Source organism: Pithys albifrons, chromosome 17 (genome assembly GCF_047495875.1).
Source record: "Pithys albifrons albifrons isolate INPA30051 chromosome 17, PitAlb_v1, whole genome shotgun sequence".
NCBI lineage: Eukaryota > Metazoa > Chordata > Aves > Passeriformes > Thamnophilidae > Pithys > Pithys albifrons.
Window position 1 is genome coordinate 15714187 of NC_092474.1, and position 17120 is coordinate 15731306.

Genomic DNA, 17120 nt, shown 5'->3' on the forward strand with positions numbered 1-17120 from the left:
TGAAGAAACCAAAGTCCAACTGGGAGAAGATCTGCGGAGTCCGGGGATGTCGGAAAGGCACATTGAGGGGGCTTGGGGTGTCCTGGGAGGGCTGGGGGCATTTGGGAGGAAGCTTATGGTGTCCTGAGGGGGCTGGGAGGGAGCGTTGGTGGTTCCTGGTGGGGCTGAGAGGGGCTTTGGGGGGTCCTGGAGGGCTGGGTAGGGACTGGAAGGAGGTTCCAGAAGATCCTGGGTGGGCTGGAGTGACTGGGCAGATGTTTGGGGGAGGTCCTGGGAGGCCTGTGGGAGATTTTAGGGGGTCCTTCCTCCCCGGAGCTGCCGCCAGACGCCCCCCAAAATGCTGCCGGGGGTCGGGTCTCCGTGTCGGGGTTTGTCCTTCTGGGCTGGGGCTTCTCCCTGTGCCACAAGGGCAGGGGGTCACCGGGGCCGCGTGTCACCCCCTCCCCTGCTGTCCCTCTGCCCCCACCCGGCTGCTCCCAGTGTTCCCAGTAAAGCTTCCCAGTTCTCCCCAGTCCCGGTCACTGGGGGTGCCTGGGGTGGATCAGTCAGAGAAGGCCCCGAATCATTTTCCAGCCAATCAGAGCGCGCGGCGCTGATGACTCCGCAGTTGCCAGGCAGACCCGCAGCGCCCCGCGCTCCCCACCCCGAGCCCACCCGCGCCTCCCCCTCGCCCCCAGCGCCCCCCGGGATGGCAATGTGGGGCGGGGGGAGGTGGGGGCTCCCAGGCCGGGTCCCCTCGCACTGTCCCGGCCGTGGCGGCTGCGGCGGGGGCCGAGTGCGGGCGGGAGCGGCCAAGAGCCCTGCGCTGCCCCATCCCGAGCTGCCCCAGCTGCATCCCTGCTCCTCCCGCGGGGGGCGGCGGGGCTGGGGGCAAGGGGGGTCCGGGGAGGGGCGCTGGGCTTGGGGGGAGGAGGAGAAGGGCTGGAGGGGGCGGGACTGTGGAGCGGAGAAGTGGCAGGAGAGGAGGGACAGAGCAGGGGGAGGAGCCGGGACAGGGCACACAGAGAGGACGAAGCACCGCGTGGTGGGCGCTCGGTGTCGGAAGGTCAGTGTGGGGCGGGGGGGCGAGAGCGGTTTTGGGGCCCCTCGGGTGGTCCGGGAGGGAACCCCCGGACCCGCGGAGTGGGGATAGCGGAGAGGGGCGATAGCAGAGCTGGGGGAGCCCCGGAATGGTGGAATTGGGGGGCAGGAGCACAGAGGGAGCCCCGGGCCCCTTAAACGGGGATCCCGGAGAGGGAGAAGCCCCGGCAGTGTGGAAAGGAGGGGGAGCAGCAATGCAGGGGGGAGGTGGGACCCCCAAGAGCCTGGAGAAGGCGAGATCCGAAAGAGGAAGGAGCCGTGGGATTCCCGGGATCCCCGGCAGCCCGGAGAGGATGGGACGGGATCTCCAGTACAAGTGGGACCCTCAGCAGTGCAGACAGAGGGACCCCCATAACCCCGTCGTGGAGAGTTCAGAGAGGAGCAGCTGCTGGGAGGGTTGTTTGGGGCTGAATTTCGGTGTTTTGGAGGTATTTAGGGACACAAGTTTAGAGGCGGCGGAGACAGAGGGCGGGACTCGGGACGGCTGCGGGGAGAGGTGAGGGGAGATCGGCAAGTTTGGGGGGCTTTTGGGGACTCAGGGCAGGTTTTCGGGGTCCCACAGGAGCCACTCATCCCCTACAGACCCCCGGGACTCCCCGGCGCCGTGTTGGCTGTGAAAGTGAAGGTGGAGAAGCCGAGTAAGCCCCTCCTCCATCCCGGGATTGCCGTCAGGTCCTTCCCACCACCACCCCAAAAAAAACCCTGAGATCCCAAATCCCTCACCTGGGACCCCGAAAACCCTCTCAGAATGCCAGGATGACCCAAATCCCCTCCTGGACCTGCCAGAGCCCCTCAAAACACCCCAGGGACCACTCCCTCCTCCCCCCCCAAATCCCCAAGACTGCCCTAGAGACCCACAAAATATCCCAGAGGACCACCCAGAGACCCCAAAACACGGCAGAGACCCCCTGCAAAATTTCTTTCAGACCCTCCAAACCACCCTGAGACCACCCAACTCCCCCCTCAGGTGTCCCCGAATTCACAGAATCATAGAATGGATTGGATTGGAAAAGACCTCCGAGATCATCAAGTCCTACCCTTGGTCCAACTCCAGTCCCTTTACCAGATCATGGCACTCAGTGCCATGGCCAAGCTCAGCTGAAAAACCTCCAGGGATGGGGAATCCACCCCCTCTCTGGGCAGCCCATTCCAATCTCTGAGCACTCTCTCTGGAAAGAATTTTTTTCTGATCTCCAACTTCAATTTCCCCTGTCAGAGCTTGAGCCCATCGTGCCCCCTTGTCCTATTGCTGAGTGCCTGGGAGAAGAGACCAACCCCCACCTGGCCAGAACTTCTCTTCAGGCAGTTCCAGACAGTGATGAGGTCACCTCTGAGCCTCCTCTTCTCCAGGCTGAACACCCCCAGCTCCCTCAGCCTCTCCCCACAGCACTTGTGCTCCAGTCCCTTCTCCAGCCTTGTTGCTCTTCTCTGGACCCACTCCAGCCCCTCAAGATCTTTCCTGAACTGAACATCTGGGGGTTGTTCTTGCTGTTTTCAACCAAATGTTGGGGGTATTAATGGCTCTTGGGAGTTCCCCCCTCATTCTGGGGCTTGCAGTGCCCCCTGGCTCCACTGGTGCCTGAGAGGGGTTATAATCCCTATTTCTGAGGTTCCCTAATTCTGAGATGTTACAAGCAGCCAGTGAGGGATCGAATCTGGATGCACATCCCACCTGCAGGAGGGTGTTCCCGCTTTCCTCCAGGCATCTTACTGTGGGTCTGGGACCCCTCCCCACTCTGGTGGCACCCACAGTTCTTTTTGGGAAATGAGGCTCCTCATGCACTGGGACCAGCCCAGCTGGTGTCACAGAATCCCAGAATATGCTGATAGGGAAGTGACCCCCAAGGATCATGGAGTCCAACCCTCACCCTGCACAGGCCCATCCCCAGGAATCACAGCCTGTGGCCCAGATGACCATCCAAACCCTCCTGGAGCTCTGTCAGCTTTGGGGCTGTGCCCACTGCCCTGGGCACTCTGTTCAGTGCCCACCACCCTGTGGGGGAAGAACCTCTTTGTAAGATCCAACCTAAGCCTGCCCTGACACAACTCCAGCCATTCCCTGGGTGCTGTCCCTGGTCCCCACAGAGCAGAGGTCAGGGCCTGCCCCTCCTCTGCCCCTGCCCAGGAAGTTGTACCTGCAATGAGGTGGCCCCTCAGTCTCCTCTTGTTCAGCTGAACACACCAAGTGCCCTCAGCTGCTCCTCACACGCTGCCCCTGCAGGCCCTTGCCCCTCTTGGTTGCCTCCTTTGGACACTCTCCAATGGCTCAATCTCTTCCTTCTGTTGTGGTTCCCCAAATTTCCCCAATATTTCAGGTGAGGGAACTGCCAGGGCTGTGTGATGTGGTCTGAGAGTGCCCAGGGGACACTGTGACACTGCAGGGCCTCCTGGAACCCAGGGGACACTGTGACACTGCAGGGCCCAGGGGACACTGTGACACTGCAGGGCCTGATGGAACCCAGGGGACATGGTGACACTGCAGAGCACAGGGCACACTGTGACACTGCAGGCACAGGGCACACGGTGACACTGCAGAGCCCATGGCACACTGTCACACACACAGAACCAGCCAGCCCTGCCCGGCCCTCAGCAGCAGCACAGAGGGCACTGCCCACCCCTGGCGCCCCTGGTGCCACGAGAGGAGCCCAATTGGCCTCTCTGTGTCCAGCAGCAAAGGCAGACACAGCCCTGGCACAAGGGGCAGCTGCAGCTGCTCCTCCCTGTGCCCAGCAGGGCACACACACGCACCCCCCAGCACAGCAGGAGGCACATCCAGCTGCTCCTGAGCCAGCACAGGCACAGCCCCTGTGCCCCTCCAGGCCTGCACAGCTCCCTCTGTCCCGCCATCACCTCGGGCAGCTGCCCTGCAGCTCTGGGGCTGCTCCCTGCGACTTCTCATCCTGAAACTGGAGATCGGGACTCCAGTCGATCCCTTCTCTGCTCCCACTCATGCTGGGGGCAAATGCCCTGTAGGGTGGGTGCAGCAATGGCAGCGGCAGAACTGGCAGCACAGGGGCAAACCCATCTGGGCTGCTGCCTTGTGGCAAAGGGCTCAGTGCCGGGGTGGAGCACCTGCTGTGAAGGTGTGTCCTGGGGGTGCTCCTGTACCCAAGAGTCAGGCCCCTGAAGAACAGCAGAACAACCAGCAGGTGGGTCAGGCTGCTGCCATTGAAGGGGCTCGGGTGCATTGGCATTGGCAGCACAAGGGGAATTATTTCTGGCTCCCTGGGCCCAGGACACCTCGGGCCATAAAGGCAGAGATGGAACATATGGATGGGCTTGTGATTGAGGGGTGGGCTTGGCCATGGGCACTGTTGCACAGGGTATCCATGAATGTGAAATGTGCTGCAGTTACACAGGCCAAGCAGGTGGAGCCTCTCTGGGCTGGAGGACGATGGCTGGAATAGAAATAAGGGCAGGCCTGGCAGACTGACCGGATCACACTGCCCCAAATGCCCCCACAGCAAAGGCCACGTGCTTATGGTGCTGGAAACAAGCACAGGAAGGCTGGAAACATCCCCTGTGCCCCACGGCACTGCCTGGAACACTGTCCTGGGCCTGGAGGAGGGAATGTAATGGTGACATGGAACCCCTGAAAGAACTGAATCAGACCATGGGACTCATTTCCAAAACAACCTGACAGACACCTGGGCCAAAGAAACTGGCCCTGAGTGGGTGAATCCCATCCCCTGCCATGCAGCAGCCTCTGGGAAGATCCAAGGGTGCAATGGACAGGAAAAGAGCACAGTGGGTGGTGGGACCTGCAAGCATTGGGATGCACATTTAGCAGAGTCCACCTGGTCAGTCCACACTGGGCATCTGACCATTTGTCTGGGCCTGCACAGTGAAAACTTTAAGGTTCTGTAGAAACGGAAAAAGTTTCTGTAGTGCCCATTAAAACACGCTGGAAAAACAGTCTGGGTTGTTTCTGCCTCAGGCCAAGGCAAACCCACCCAGGGGTTGCTTTTGCTCAAGCCCCTGGATGCACTTGGGGGGTGATGTGGGAGGAGGGGAACTCTGGTGTGTGCCTTGAGGGGATTGGATTTGGGCTGAGAACGGCCAATGGATTAATGGCATGACATTGATAACTACCCAACACTGGGCATTACCCCTTCTGTGGTGGCTGGGTGGGCATCACCCCCCTGAGCACCTCATGCCATCAATCTCACCCACAGCTGTTCTGGGCATCTCAGCCTTGATTTTCCTCTGATCGTTGCCCTCACCCCAAGGCAGAGGGAACTGTTCTAAAACTGGCCTAGTGCAGCAGTGCTGGAATCAGAACTGGCTCAAATGTGCAACCTGCAACAATCCAGCACCTCACACCACCTTTCCTGCTTGAGAGACTGTTCCCAGGGATGGAGGCCAAAGTCATGGCCTGATGAATTCAACAGATATTTTTGTGACCATTTCATGAACCCCTGACAGAGCTGTTCCATTCCCTAAGGGAGTGATGTCTGTGTGTGTGTCAGTCAAGAGAGAACTGGGGAAGGTGATGGGGAATTGGAAGTGTGAGACTTGGCATGACGTAAATGGGATGGAGTAAGGGCTGGATATTGTCCTGCTTTCAGCTGGGATGGAGTTAATTTCCCCTCAGTAGCTGTTGCAGTGTCATGTTTTGGATTCAGAAGGAGAATAATGTTGATAACACACTGATGTTTTGCTGTTGCTAAGTCATGTTTATACTAAGTCGAAGACTCTGTTTTGTTGTTTCCTTTCTGTCTCCTGCTCTGCCATGAGGAGGTTCCCAAAAGAATAAAGCTGGGAGAGCTGACCTGACCTGGCCAAAGGGATATTCCACAGCACAGCACATAATGCCTGGCACATAAACTAAGGAGAGTGACCTGGAAGGGGCTGATGTGGGTTTGGGAGGGGGAGTCTGGCATCAGTCAGGGAGTGGTGAGCATGTGCATTGTGCATCACTTTTTTTCCCCTCTTTTATTATCATTACTATTGTTATTTGCCATTATTATTGTCCTTTACTTTGTTTTCAATTCTTTAACTGTTCTTACCTAAAGCTACAAGGTTCACCTTGATTGTCCTCCCCATTCCACTGGGCTGGAGGGGGGAGAGAGGGGAGGCTGAGGGAGTGTCTGTGTGGGGCTTCACCTCCAGCTGGGCCCCAAACCAGGACACCAGGGAGCTCTCCCTGCAGGCAAAGAAATGCTCACTTGCTCTTCCTCCAGGACATCCCCTTCCCCAGGTGAGTGTGTCCACTCCAGCCTGAGCAGTCGGTCCTGGGTCCCACCCTGTGATCCCTGCAGGGCCCTGAGCTGGAAGTGCTCCCTCCCTGCAGAGGGAGGGGCTGTGCTGTCCTGGGGCCATATCACAGGAACAAAGGGAAAGAAACTTGAGGAAAAGCAAAGGACAGGGAGCAATGAAGACAGACTCCTCTGACAAAGTCACACCAGTTTTCAGATAAATCTCCCCCAGACAGAAATGCATTTCCTTCTCTGGTCTGCGCTGGCTGAGGGTGGTGTGAGCAGCAGGAGCTCTGCCCATGTGCTGCCAAGGCCTCAGCTTTGCTCTGCTGCACTGGGGACATGGAGCTGCTTTGTGACAGCTCTGACCACCATGAGGCAGGTCAAATGTAACCCACCTTTTATAAAAATACCAGCCTTTGTCCCCCTGACTTTGCAGCAGAGAGGCTGAACGTGTCCTTACAATCATTGTATCTGTGATCTATATTTTAAACCATCATACTTGGGGACTGTTCTTTCTAGGGTTACCAATTTTCTTCTTTAGATAGAAAATATGGAAAGCCTTGAGACAAGACATGAGGCAAAGGGGCTCAGCTCTCTGTGGCTCAGAGCAGAGCCAGGAGAGCTGCAGTGTCCATCACTCTGTTCCTCATCTGCTCTGAGCTTTTCCTGGTGCTGCATTCACATTGATTTCACACCAAGAAATCTTGGAAAACAACCCCACAAGTGTCTGTGCTGTGCTGAGAGCAGGGCAGTGCTGCTTCCAAGGGCAGATCTGGGACATCTCCTCAGTGCTGGCCCAGAGGAGATGCTGGGATGGACAGAGCAGGACACGAGCCCAGCTGGAGAGAAGGCCCTGGTTTATTCACCTCTTGGAGAAGGAGATTTGCAGTTTCAGTGCCTCCTCCTGAAATGAGATCTTATTTTGTATGTGCCATTGCCCAGCCAGACATACCAGGCCAGAGAATTGAAAGAACAGGATGCTTCCCTTCCATGTAGGTCCTGCTTTAATGTCCTCCCTAAAATGGTTCCTGGGAACTGTCTGGGGTTGATGTGGGGGCTGTGAGCAGTCCCGAGCCCTGCAGCAGCCCCTGAGTGAGACAAGGAGCCCTCCCAGGGGCTGCTCCTTCCCCCCAGCCCTGTCAGCAGCTCCCTGGGCCGGCTGAGCTGCCCCTGGCAGGCAGCAGGGTCCCTGCCCCAGCACAGCGCCCTGGGCTGCAGGACCCTGCTCTGCCCCACAGCCCTGGGCACCCCTGGCTGCACCTCCCGGCTCCACAGCTACTCCAAAGTGCCCCCCAACAGCCCCCTCCTCACACATCCCATCAGCTGGGGCTGGGCCAGCTTTAAGTGATGCCTCTGGAAGCTCCCCAGGGCAGTGGGCACAGCCCCAAGGCTGACAGAGCTCCAGGAGTGTTTGGATGATGCTCTGGGGCACAGGAGGGGACTCTTGGGGATGGGCCTGTGCAGGGCTGAGGGTTGGACTCCATGATCCTTGGGGGTCCCTTCCAACCTGGCATATCCTGGGATTCTCTGACACCAGCTGGGCTGGTCCCAGTGCACAAGGAGCCTCATCCCTCAGAAAGAACTGTGGGTGCCCCCAATGTGGGGAGGGGTCCTAGCCCCACCCCAGCAGGCCTGGAAGAAGGGGGGACACCCTCCTGCAGGTGGGATGTGCATCAATTGTGGGTCCTCCACAAGTCACTTGTAACACTTCAGAATTGAGGATTAGAACCCTCCTCAGCCCCCAGTGGAGCCAGGGGGTCCCTGCAAACCCCAGAGTGAGGGGGGGACTCCCAAGAGCCATATAGAAGCCCTAAAAATTGGTTTAAAACAGCAGAATTTTTCTGTCAATTGAGTCATCTCATCCCCCCCGACTGAGAGAGGTTCAACTCAGCCCAAGAAAAAAAGGAACGAAACCCTCAAAAGATATTCAAAGCCCCCTGAATTGATGCAAATCAGCAGGATCCCCTCAAAAAGAGCTCCCTGTGTCCCTTCCTGTGGGGCCCCACTCCAAGTGCTGATGTCACACATCCCCCACACTCCCTCACAGTACCCCCCTCAGGACAGGAGGGCACCCCACAAGCTCCCTCAGTTTTTCCACACACCCCATCTCATGTTTCCCAAACCCCAACCCATTCGCCTCCAAGTCCCATCCAACACTCCCAATCCCCATCCAAGCCCTCCAATTTCAACTCACCCCTCCTGGGCTTGTAGTCCCACCTGTCCCATTGCTGACTCTCCACAGGTGGGTTCAATTTGGATTAAACCATTCTGGGATGGGATTGAGTCATTTCAAGTTGGCATGGAGCCATTTTGGGGTGGGATTGAGGTGTTATGAGCTGACAGATCAATCCCTCTCAGATACTGGACTGCAAAATGATGGAGAAATGTCAGTCGGTCTGGACACCTCCAATTTTGGGGAAAACTCTCCCAAATCCCCACAGAACCCTGAAATCTTTTGGAATATCACTTTGAACCCCAAATTCGTGCCCCAGTTCCCAGGAAAATGGTGGAAATTCAGATGTCTGTTCAATTTCCTTATTTTAACTCCAATTTCAGGTGATTTGAAGGGATGAAGATGGATCAAATAAAATAAAAAAAAACCAAAAAATGAATCATGTGAATGTGCATGAGGTTGGGTTGGGTGCCCACAGAGAGGCAGAGCCACAGAGAACTGGAATTATGGAATTACTGAGTTTAGAAAACTCAGTAATGGTGTTCTGAAACACCATTCAGGATTCCTTGAGGCCAGAAGAAGAACTAAGGGTATGGAGCAGGGGAGATTTTTAGATTCAAAAGTCAGCAAATCCCCCTTCCCAATGTATTTCCCACTTCAGTCTGGGTCCCCATATGTGATGGTTTTGACGTGGCAAAATACCAAGTAATCATTTCAGAGGCAAAGTCTTCTCTTCTGTCCCCAAAAACCAAACCACAGGACATAGTTCAGCAGAACATAGTATATTAAACAGAAAATAAAATAGAAACCAAATAAAATACAAACTACACACTAAGAATAAAAGGTAGCAAGAACAAACAAGAAATAAATTTCAACTTCCCCAGTATCTTGGTCTCTCCCCAGGAACTCTGCAATGCCAACAAACTCCTTGCTCATCCGGAAAGAAGAAGAAGGAAAATCCCTCCTCCCTCTCTCCTATCTGAGATGATGTCAGAATATGGGATGCAATAGAGTTGGCCAGTAGGAGTCAGCTGGGCTGACCCAGCTCGAGTCAGTTGATTGTCCAAGCCTTGCTCTAAAAACTAAAGCCTAAACCTGGGCCTAACTAAACCCATGACACCATAGATGTTCCTTCCCCTGTGTTAATTCAAGTACCCACGGAGAACCAGGAGGATGTGGAGACCACCAACCAGGGGTCTTCCAAATGTGGGTCACAAGGAATGTGGGTGATAGAGATGGAGCAGCAGATGAAGCTTTTCCCACAGTCGGGGCTTCCCTCACTGGTGGGTCCGTTGGTGTCCGGTCAAGTTCGAGCTGTGGGTAAAGCCCTTCCCACACTCGTCACACCTGTGAGGCCTCTCCCCGCTATGGAGGCGCCGGTGTCTGATGAGGCTGCAGTTCTGCCTGAAGCCCTTCCCACAGTCAGTGCAGCAGAAGGGCCTCTCCTCGGTGTGTGTGCGCTGATGCAGGAGGAGATGTGAGCTGGTCCAACACCTCATCCCACGCTGGGAACACTCGTAGGGACGTTCCCCAGTGTGGATCATCTGGTGGCTGATCAGGTTGGAGCTCTGATTGAACCCCTTCCCACATTCCCTACACGTGTAAGGCCATTCCCCAGTGTGGATGTGCTGGTGCTGGATCAGGTTGAAGCTACTGCTGAATCCTTTCCCACATGCCAAGCACTTGTAACGCTTCTCCCTGCTCTGAAGCTGCTGCTGCACCCCCAGGTCAGAGCTCTGGTTGAAGCTCTGGCCATCTTTCCCACACTGGGTGGCTCTACCCTGCTCGGAGGACCCGAAACTCGGTTGAGATTTTCTCCTCCTGGGGCATCTCTGGCTTTTTCTCCTCAGTGACTTCCTGCTCTGTGGAGCTGTTCAAAGTGGCCTCTGCCACCAGGTTCTGCTGGGGGGATTTGTCCTCCGTGCTCCCCGTGCTCAGCTTGGGGCCTGGGGCAGGAAGGAACAAGGACAGGGACGGAATTTGCCTCCGGCCCACAGGGAAGGCCAAGGACATCCCCCCAAACCCGGTCCCAGCAGGACGGCGTTGGCAGCGGGGCTGTCCTGCAACCGGGGCCATGCTGGGCTGGAAGATGCAGCACAAGGGGGGGCAAAGGGGCACTGACTTCCTCCTCACCTGCCTGGGGGGCCCGGGGCATCTTCCTTTTCCTCGCAGCCTCCTCCGCCATTCCGACACACCTTCAGAAGGATAAATCCTGGTTTTTGGGGGAAAACAAGCTGTGAGTGCCTTGGGTTGGGTTGCCCAAGTCCCTCTCTAAAAGTCACTGGGCATCTTGTGTCCATAAAAATGTCCAGAACACCAAGATTTAGCTCAAGAAACCCCTCTCGGGAGCTTCTCCTCTCTGACCTCTCCCTTTTGGCATTCTGAGTGTCCCCCCTGTCTGGGCTGTTGGGGGTCTCCTGTGTGTTGGGGGTCCTCCCTCTCCAGGGTCCCCGCCCTCTCCAGGCTACCAGGGCCCCACAACCCCCTGCCCGGCCATTCCCGGCTTACCAGCCCTCACATCCCCCTTTCTTTGACTCCAGGACCACCCTGCCCTCCTTTTCCGTCTCATCCTGCCTTTCCCAGACTTCACACTCCCTTTGCCTTTCCTCTGCCATCTCCTGAACCCACCTTATTCTGGGCACAGGGACCACCTCCACCTCCAACCACCTCTCCCCACTCCCAGTCCTACCCTTCCTTACCTTGGGCCCCTCCTGATCCACCATTCCAAGGCACTGGGATGTCCCTGCCCCCCCTTACCCTACACCAACACCCCCTGGACCCCCTTTCCAGGCCATCCCACCTCTTCCAGTCCCTACACCCCCCTTTGCCTTGACTCTGGGACCCCCAGTGGCCCCACTCCTGCATTTCCCAGACCACACATCCTTTTTGGAACACTGGGGGACACCTCGAACCCTCTTTTCTGGCCATTCTGGGTTTTCCTACATCATAACCCACATCGAGGGCCCCTGTACCCCCCTTTCCTGGGCACAGGGGACCCCTGGGCTTCCCATCCTACTTCTTCAAGCAATTACACCCCTTCTCTTGGCCATGGGACCCCCTGAAAACCCCCTTTCCCAGCTCTGTGTCCCCCCTGCACCCCCAACATTCAACCCCAAAAAAACCTGCCAGGAGTTCCCCTTCTCTGACCTCCCCACTTTGGGATTCTGCAGGTTCCCCTCTCTGGGGTCCCCCAGTTTAGGGATACCAGAGGGGATTTGGGGCCCCCGCAGTCCCTCCTCCCCTGACTCTCTGCTTGGGGTGTTGGTTCCCAAAGGGTCCCCTCTCTCCAGGATGCCGGGGGTCCCCAGGGTGCCCCTTCTCTGGGCTCTCCATTTCGGGGTCCCATGGGGGTCCCTGAGCACCCTGAGCAGAGAGTCAGGGCAGAAAGGACCCCTGGGACCCTCAGCATTCCTTGGAGGGATCCTGGAGAGGAGGGAATCAAAGAAACTCAATGGGTTCAGATCACAGAGTGGGGGACCCCTGAAATTCCCGGGATCTCCAGCAGCCTGGAAAAGGCAGAACCCCAGAGAGGGGCCCCAAAACACAAGGCACCCCACACAGTCTGTTCAGGGGGGACCCCCAGCACCCAAAGCACAGAGAACACAGAGAGCAAATTTGGAAATGAAATTTGGAAGTGAATCTTGGGGCTTTGAATTTCTTTGGCCTTAGTCTGCATATTTTGGGTGTTTTTTTGCCCAGTCTTGATGGTTTGGGGTTTTAGGGGATCTGTGCCAGGCACCCCCATTTGAGGGCATGGGAAGATCCCAGGATTTTCCAGCATCCAGGGATGCTCCCCAAGCAAAGCCCCTTTGGGGATGACTCCCTTTGTTTCCCACACTGTGGTTGCCCATCACTTGTTCACACCATTCCCTTTTCCAAGAACATCATCCCCAATTTCCCCCTTTCAGCTTCTAGAAAAAAACCCCAATAAATAAATCCCATTTTCCTGCTTTTTAGGGCTGCCCACGTGTCTCCCTCAGCTTCAGTTCTCTCTGTTTCAGTTGTCACTTCGAGGATCCCAGTTTGGGTGTTCTGGGGTATTTTGGGGAGTCTGATAAGGGGTTTTGGGATCCTAGTGTGGTTTGGGGGGGTCTGGGAAGGTGTTTCAAGGGTTCTGGATTGTTTGGGAGGGGTCTGGGAGGGGTTTGGGGGTCCTGCCATAGTTTGGGGGAGTCTGGGGGTAGTTTAGGAGTCCTGGGGTGGTTTGGAGTTTCTGGAAGAGAATTTAGGGGGGGTTCTGGGTGGTTTTGAGGAGTCTGGATAGAATTTAGGAGGCTCCTGGAGTGGTTTGGGGTACCTGGGAAGGTTTTGGGTCAAGGAGGTGGTTTGGGGGGAGGTTGAAGGAATCTGGGGTGGTCTTGCTTCTCTAGAATGGGGGTTTGGTAGAACTTGCAGTGGTTTAGGGGGTCTGGGACAGGATGTTGGGGAGTCTGGGTGCAGTTCGGGGGGTTCTGGGCAGTTTAGGCCGTCTGGGAGAGGTTTGGGAGGTCTGGGAGGTGGTTTAGGGGGTCTCTGGACTTTTTTTTTGGGGGGGGCGCGGGGTGTCTCAGGGGCTCCGGAGAGTTTATGAGGGAATTTGGAGCATCCTGGGGGGGCGAGAGGTGTTTGGGGGGTCCCAGGTGGGGGATTTGGGGGTCTCAGGGGTATTTTCGGGAGGGATTTGGGGCGTTCTGAGGCGGATCCCGGGGTGGGGGGAGGGGCTTACCCGGCTTCTTCACCGTCACGGCCAACACGGCCCCGGGGGGGGTCTCGGGGGGCCTGGGTGGGTCGGGAGGGTCCCCCAAAACCCGCCCTGAGTGTCTGAATGTCCTCCAAATCCTCCCAAATTGTCCCAAACTACTCCCAACTCGACGCCAGTACCGCACCTCTCTCCGCACGACTCCGAGTCCCGCCCTCCGTCTGCGCCACCTCTGATTGGTCGGAGTGTCCGCCCGTCACCGCTGACATCCAATCAGCGTCCAGGAATGCGGTGGCGGGAAAAACGCCCCCGAGTTTCGCGCCAGATTAAGGCTTTGCTGTACTACAACTCCCATCACGCATCGCTGCCCACTGACCAATCCCGTACTCGGGACTACAACTCCCATCACCCCCAGCGAGCCCCAAGGGCGCCCAACCCCCTCCCCGGCCCCCAAACTGCCCCAAATGCCCCCTGAGACCCCCAAAGGGCCCCCAAACCCCCCGAGACACGCCAGTTCCACCCCCCGAGCCATGTTATTCCCCTGCCCCCTTCCCATGGGATCCTTTTCCCGGGATTTGGGGCTCCAATGGGGCACTCGGGGGGCTGGACATGTGGGGGGAGGGGGTTGGGGTGGAATTAAAAGAGTTTGGAATGTAATTTAAAAAATTTGTGGAACATTAAAGATATTTTTGTGATTTTTTAAGGATTTCAGATGAAATCCGGGGGATTCTAAGAGGGATTAATGTACTTTTGAGTGGAATTGAGAGATGGGGGCGGAATTAGGGATATTTTGCATGGAAATAATGAAAGTTTGGATGGAATTAGGAAGATTTGAGCGGGAAATAAGGAAATTTGAAAAATTTTTGGTGGAATTACGGAAATTCTGTGTGAAATAAATGAGATTTGGGAGATTATAGTTGGAATTTAGGGAATTTTGTGTGACAATATTGAGGGTCTTCAGTAAAATTAAGGGGATTTGGCTTAAAATTAAAGATCAGGGGATAAATGAGCAATTTTTTTTTTGGAATTAAGAGAATTTGGGTGGAATTCATGTAAATTGGAGTAAAATCAGCAGGATTTTAATGGGTTTATAGAAATTTTAAGTGGAATTAAGGCAATTTTGAGTAGAACCAGCATGGTTTGATGTAAAGGTCAGGACATGTTTTGATGGAATTATTGAATGTTGGGTAGATTTAAGGGGGATTTTTGTGGAATTTTAGGGATTTGGGGTAAATTTGGGGGGATTTGGGATGAAAATCTGCAAAATTCTAAGAGGGATTAAAGGACTTTTGAGTGAAATTAAGTGATTTGGGGTGGAATTAGGGGGCTTGATGCCACCAGAAGAAATTATGGGATTGGAGTAGATGAGATATTTTTAGCTGTAAAGTCAACAAATCCCCTTTTCCCAATGAATTCCCAAGGTCTGTGTCCTGATGGATGTTCCTCCCCCTGCACTCACCCAAGTGCCCACAGGGAACCAGGAGGGTGTGGAGACCTCCAGCCAGGTGTGTTCCCAACGTGGGTCACTGGGAATGTGGCTCACCAGGTTGTTCCCAGCGTGGGTCACTGGGAATGTGGCTCACCAGGTTGTTCCCAATGTGGGTCACCAGGTTGTTCCCAACGTGGGTCACTGGGAATGTGGCTCACCAGATTGTTCCCAATGTGGGTCACCAGGTTGTTCCCAATGTGGGTCACCAGGTTGTTCCCAATGTTCCAGGTTCAGGAGGATTCTCAGCACAAAATAAAAGACACTAAAACACAGCTGAGGTAGCAAAGCAAATTTATTGGTGAGCAAAGCCAATGGATCCTGTTCCTTGGCACACACACAGCACATCCCCAGCCCTGCAATCTCCCCAGGCCAATGGATCCTGTTCCTTGGCACACACACAGCACATCCCAGCCCTGCAATCTCCCCAGGCCAATGGATCCTGTTCCTTGGCACACACACAGCACATCCCCAGCCCTGCAATCTCCTCAGGCCAATGGATCCTGTTCCTTGGCACACACACAGCACATCCCCAGCCCTGCAATCTCCCCAGGCCAATGGATCCTGTTCCTTGGCACACACACAGCACATCCCAAACCCCTGGAATGTCCCCAGGCCAATGGATCCTGTTCCTTGGCACACACACAGCACATCCCCAGCCCTGGAATGTCCCCAGGCCAATGGATCCTGTTCCTTGACACACACACAGCACATCCCCAGCCCTGCAATCTCCCCAGGCCAATGGATCCTGTTCCTTGGCACACACACAGCACATCCCCAGCCCTGCAATCTCCCCAGGCCAATGGATCCTGTTCCTTGGCACACACACAGCACATCCCCAGCCCTGCAATCTCCCCAGGCCAATGGATCCTGTTCCTTGGCACACACACAGCACATCCCCAGCCCTGCAATCTCCCCAGGCCAATGGATCCTGTTCCTTGGCACACACACAGCACATCCCCACCCCTGCAATCTCCCCAGCCCGCGGGGCAGGAGCAGCAGGTGCAGTGGCACTGGCGCCAGGGCAGGCAGGCAGTGCCCCTTCAGGCCCTGCCCTGCACCAAACCAGGCCCAGCGGGGCCTCCTCACCCCCAGCCCAGCCCACCCCTCCTGTCCCCTCTCTCTGCAGGGCAGCTTTGCCAGCTGCAGCACCAGCCCCTGCGTGCCCATCGCACCAGCCCAGGCTGCAGCAGCTCAAGGAGTGACTCTGGGCCAGCAGTGGCTCTGCCCTTTTTTGTCCCTGGGGCACAGCCCAAGCTCTCAGCACTTCCAGCTCTCACTGATGGCTCTTTCTCCAGGCCTGAGTTCTCCACAGGCAAACTCTGCAGAGTTTTCTCACACCACATCAACAAGCACAACCACAGACCAAACATGACAGGCCCAGACACAGCTCTGGTCCCTGACACAAAACCTCCTCAGAATAAAAACCTTCCTCTGCCTCTGGGGATTGGCAGGATAAGGCTTAGCCACAGTCTGTTCTGTTTCCATGCATTAGAGTTTGTCACATGATTATGGAGCACAAACTCAGGCTGGGTGGGGAATGGATTGAGAACAGCCCTGAGAAGAAGGACTTGGGGCTGTTGATTGATGAGAAGCTCAGGCAGCCCTGCTTGGCTGGGCAGGGAAGCCACTGGCAAGAGCCCAGTGGTCCCTGAGCATCCCAGCACGGGCAGCGGCTCCTCTGGGCCAGCGAGGGGCTGGGAGAGGGGTCTGGGGCAGTGTCAGAGCCCAGAGGGACCCCCAGAAGAGTCAGATGTTGTAACTCCAGTGTGCTGGTGGGACCTGCTGGCACCTGCCTGTCTCTCACTGAAAACTTGCTGGGCTCCCTCATTCAATCTCCTTTCAGAATGGTATTTAGGGAACAGATCTGAAGCCTCCCTGCAGGGTCCCCTTTACTCCTTCAGCCCCTGACACTGCAGGGCTGACAATGATGGGCTGGGCAGCATTTTCGGGCTCCCATGGAATGACAAGCACATCCATCTAAAATAGGCAGTGCACAAAGGCATTTCTGGAACAGATCTGATTTTTGTTATTAAAAATTTATGCTGTATAAATTTCATTTTTCATTTTTCCACCTGAATTTTATCAGTAAAATTGCAATTGTCTCTTTCAATCAGTGCCACCCACAGTGCATTTGTGACAGTGAACTCAGTGTTTCTGTCTCAGCTGTCGCCATCAGCAGACACTGGAATGCCCACAAGCCCCTGAGCTCTAAGTCAAGGAGAGTTAGGGCCATCCAGGCCTCATTTGCAGCACTCAAACACAGCCCTCTTGCTGGTGCTCTTGAAATAGAGTAAAATTCCAGAGGCCACCCCAGAAATTGCCTCTGTAGTGTCAAATAAAATGAAAATATCCACCCTCCCCTCCTGGATGGATCTCTGGCCAACAGTTCCTGCCCACTCCTGTGCTGGTTGCTCCTGAGTGAACTTGTTGGCAGGTCCCAAACAGATCTTTTCAAGGGTTCCTTGTTGAGAAACTACACCCTGACACCTTTGTCTTCAC

At 55.7% G+C, this 17120-nt stretch overlaps 1 protein-coding gene across 1 annotated transcript; it reads right to left on the bottom strand.

Annotated features, from left to right (window-relative positions):
- Positions 1–9556: 9556 nt before the first annotated feature.
- LOC139679806 (zinc finger protein 502-like) lies at positions 9557–10268 on the bottom strand (the record flags this gene model as incomplete). Its single annotated transcript, XM_071571866.1, has 1 exon — positions 9557–10268. A coding segment is annotated over one exon (537 nt), but the record flags the coding sequence as incomplete, so codon positions are not given.
- Between the last annotated feature and the right edge of the window lie 6852 nt (positions 10269–17120).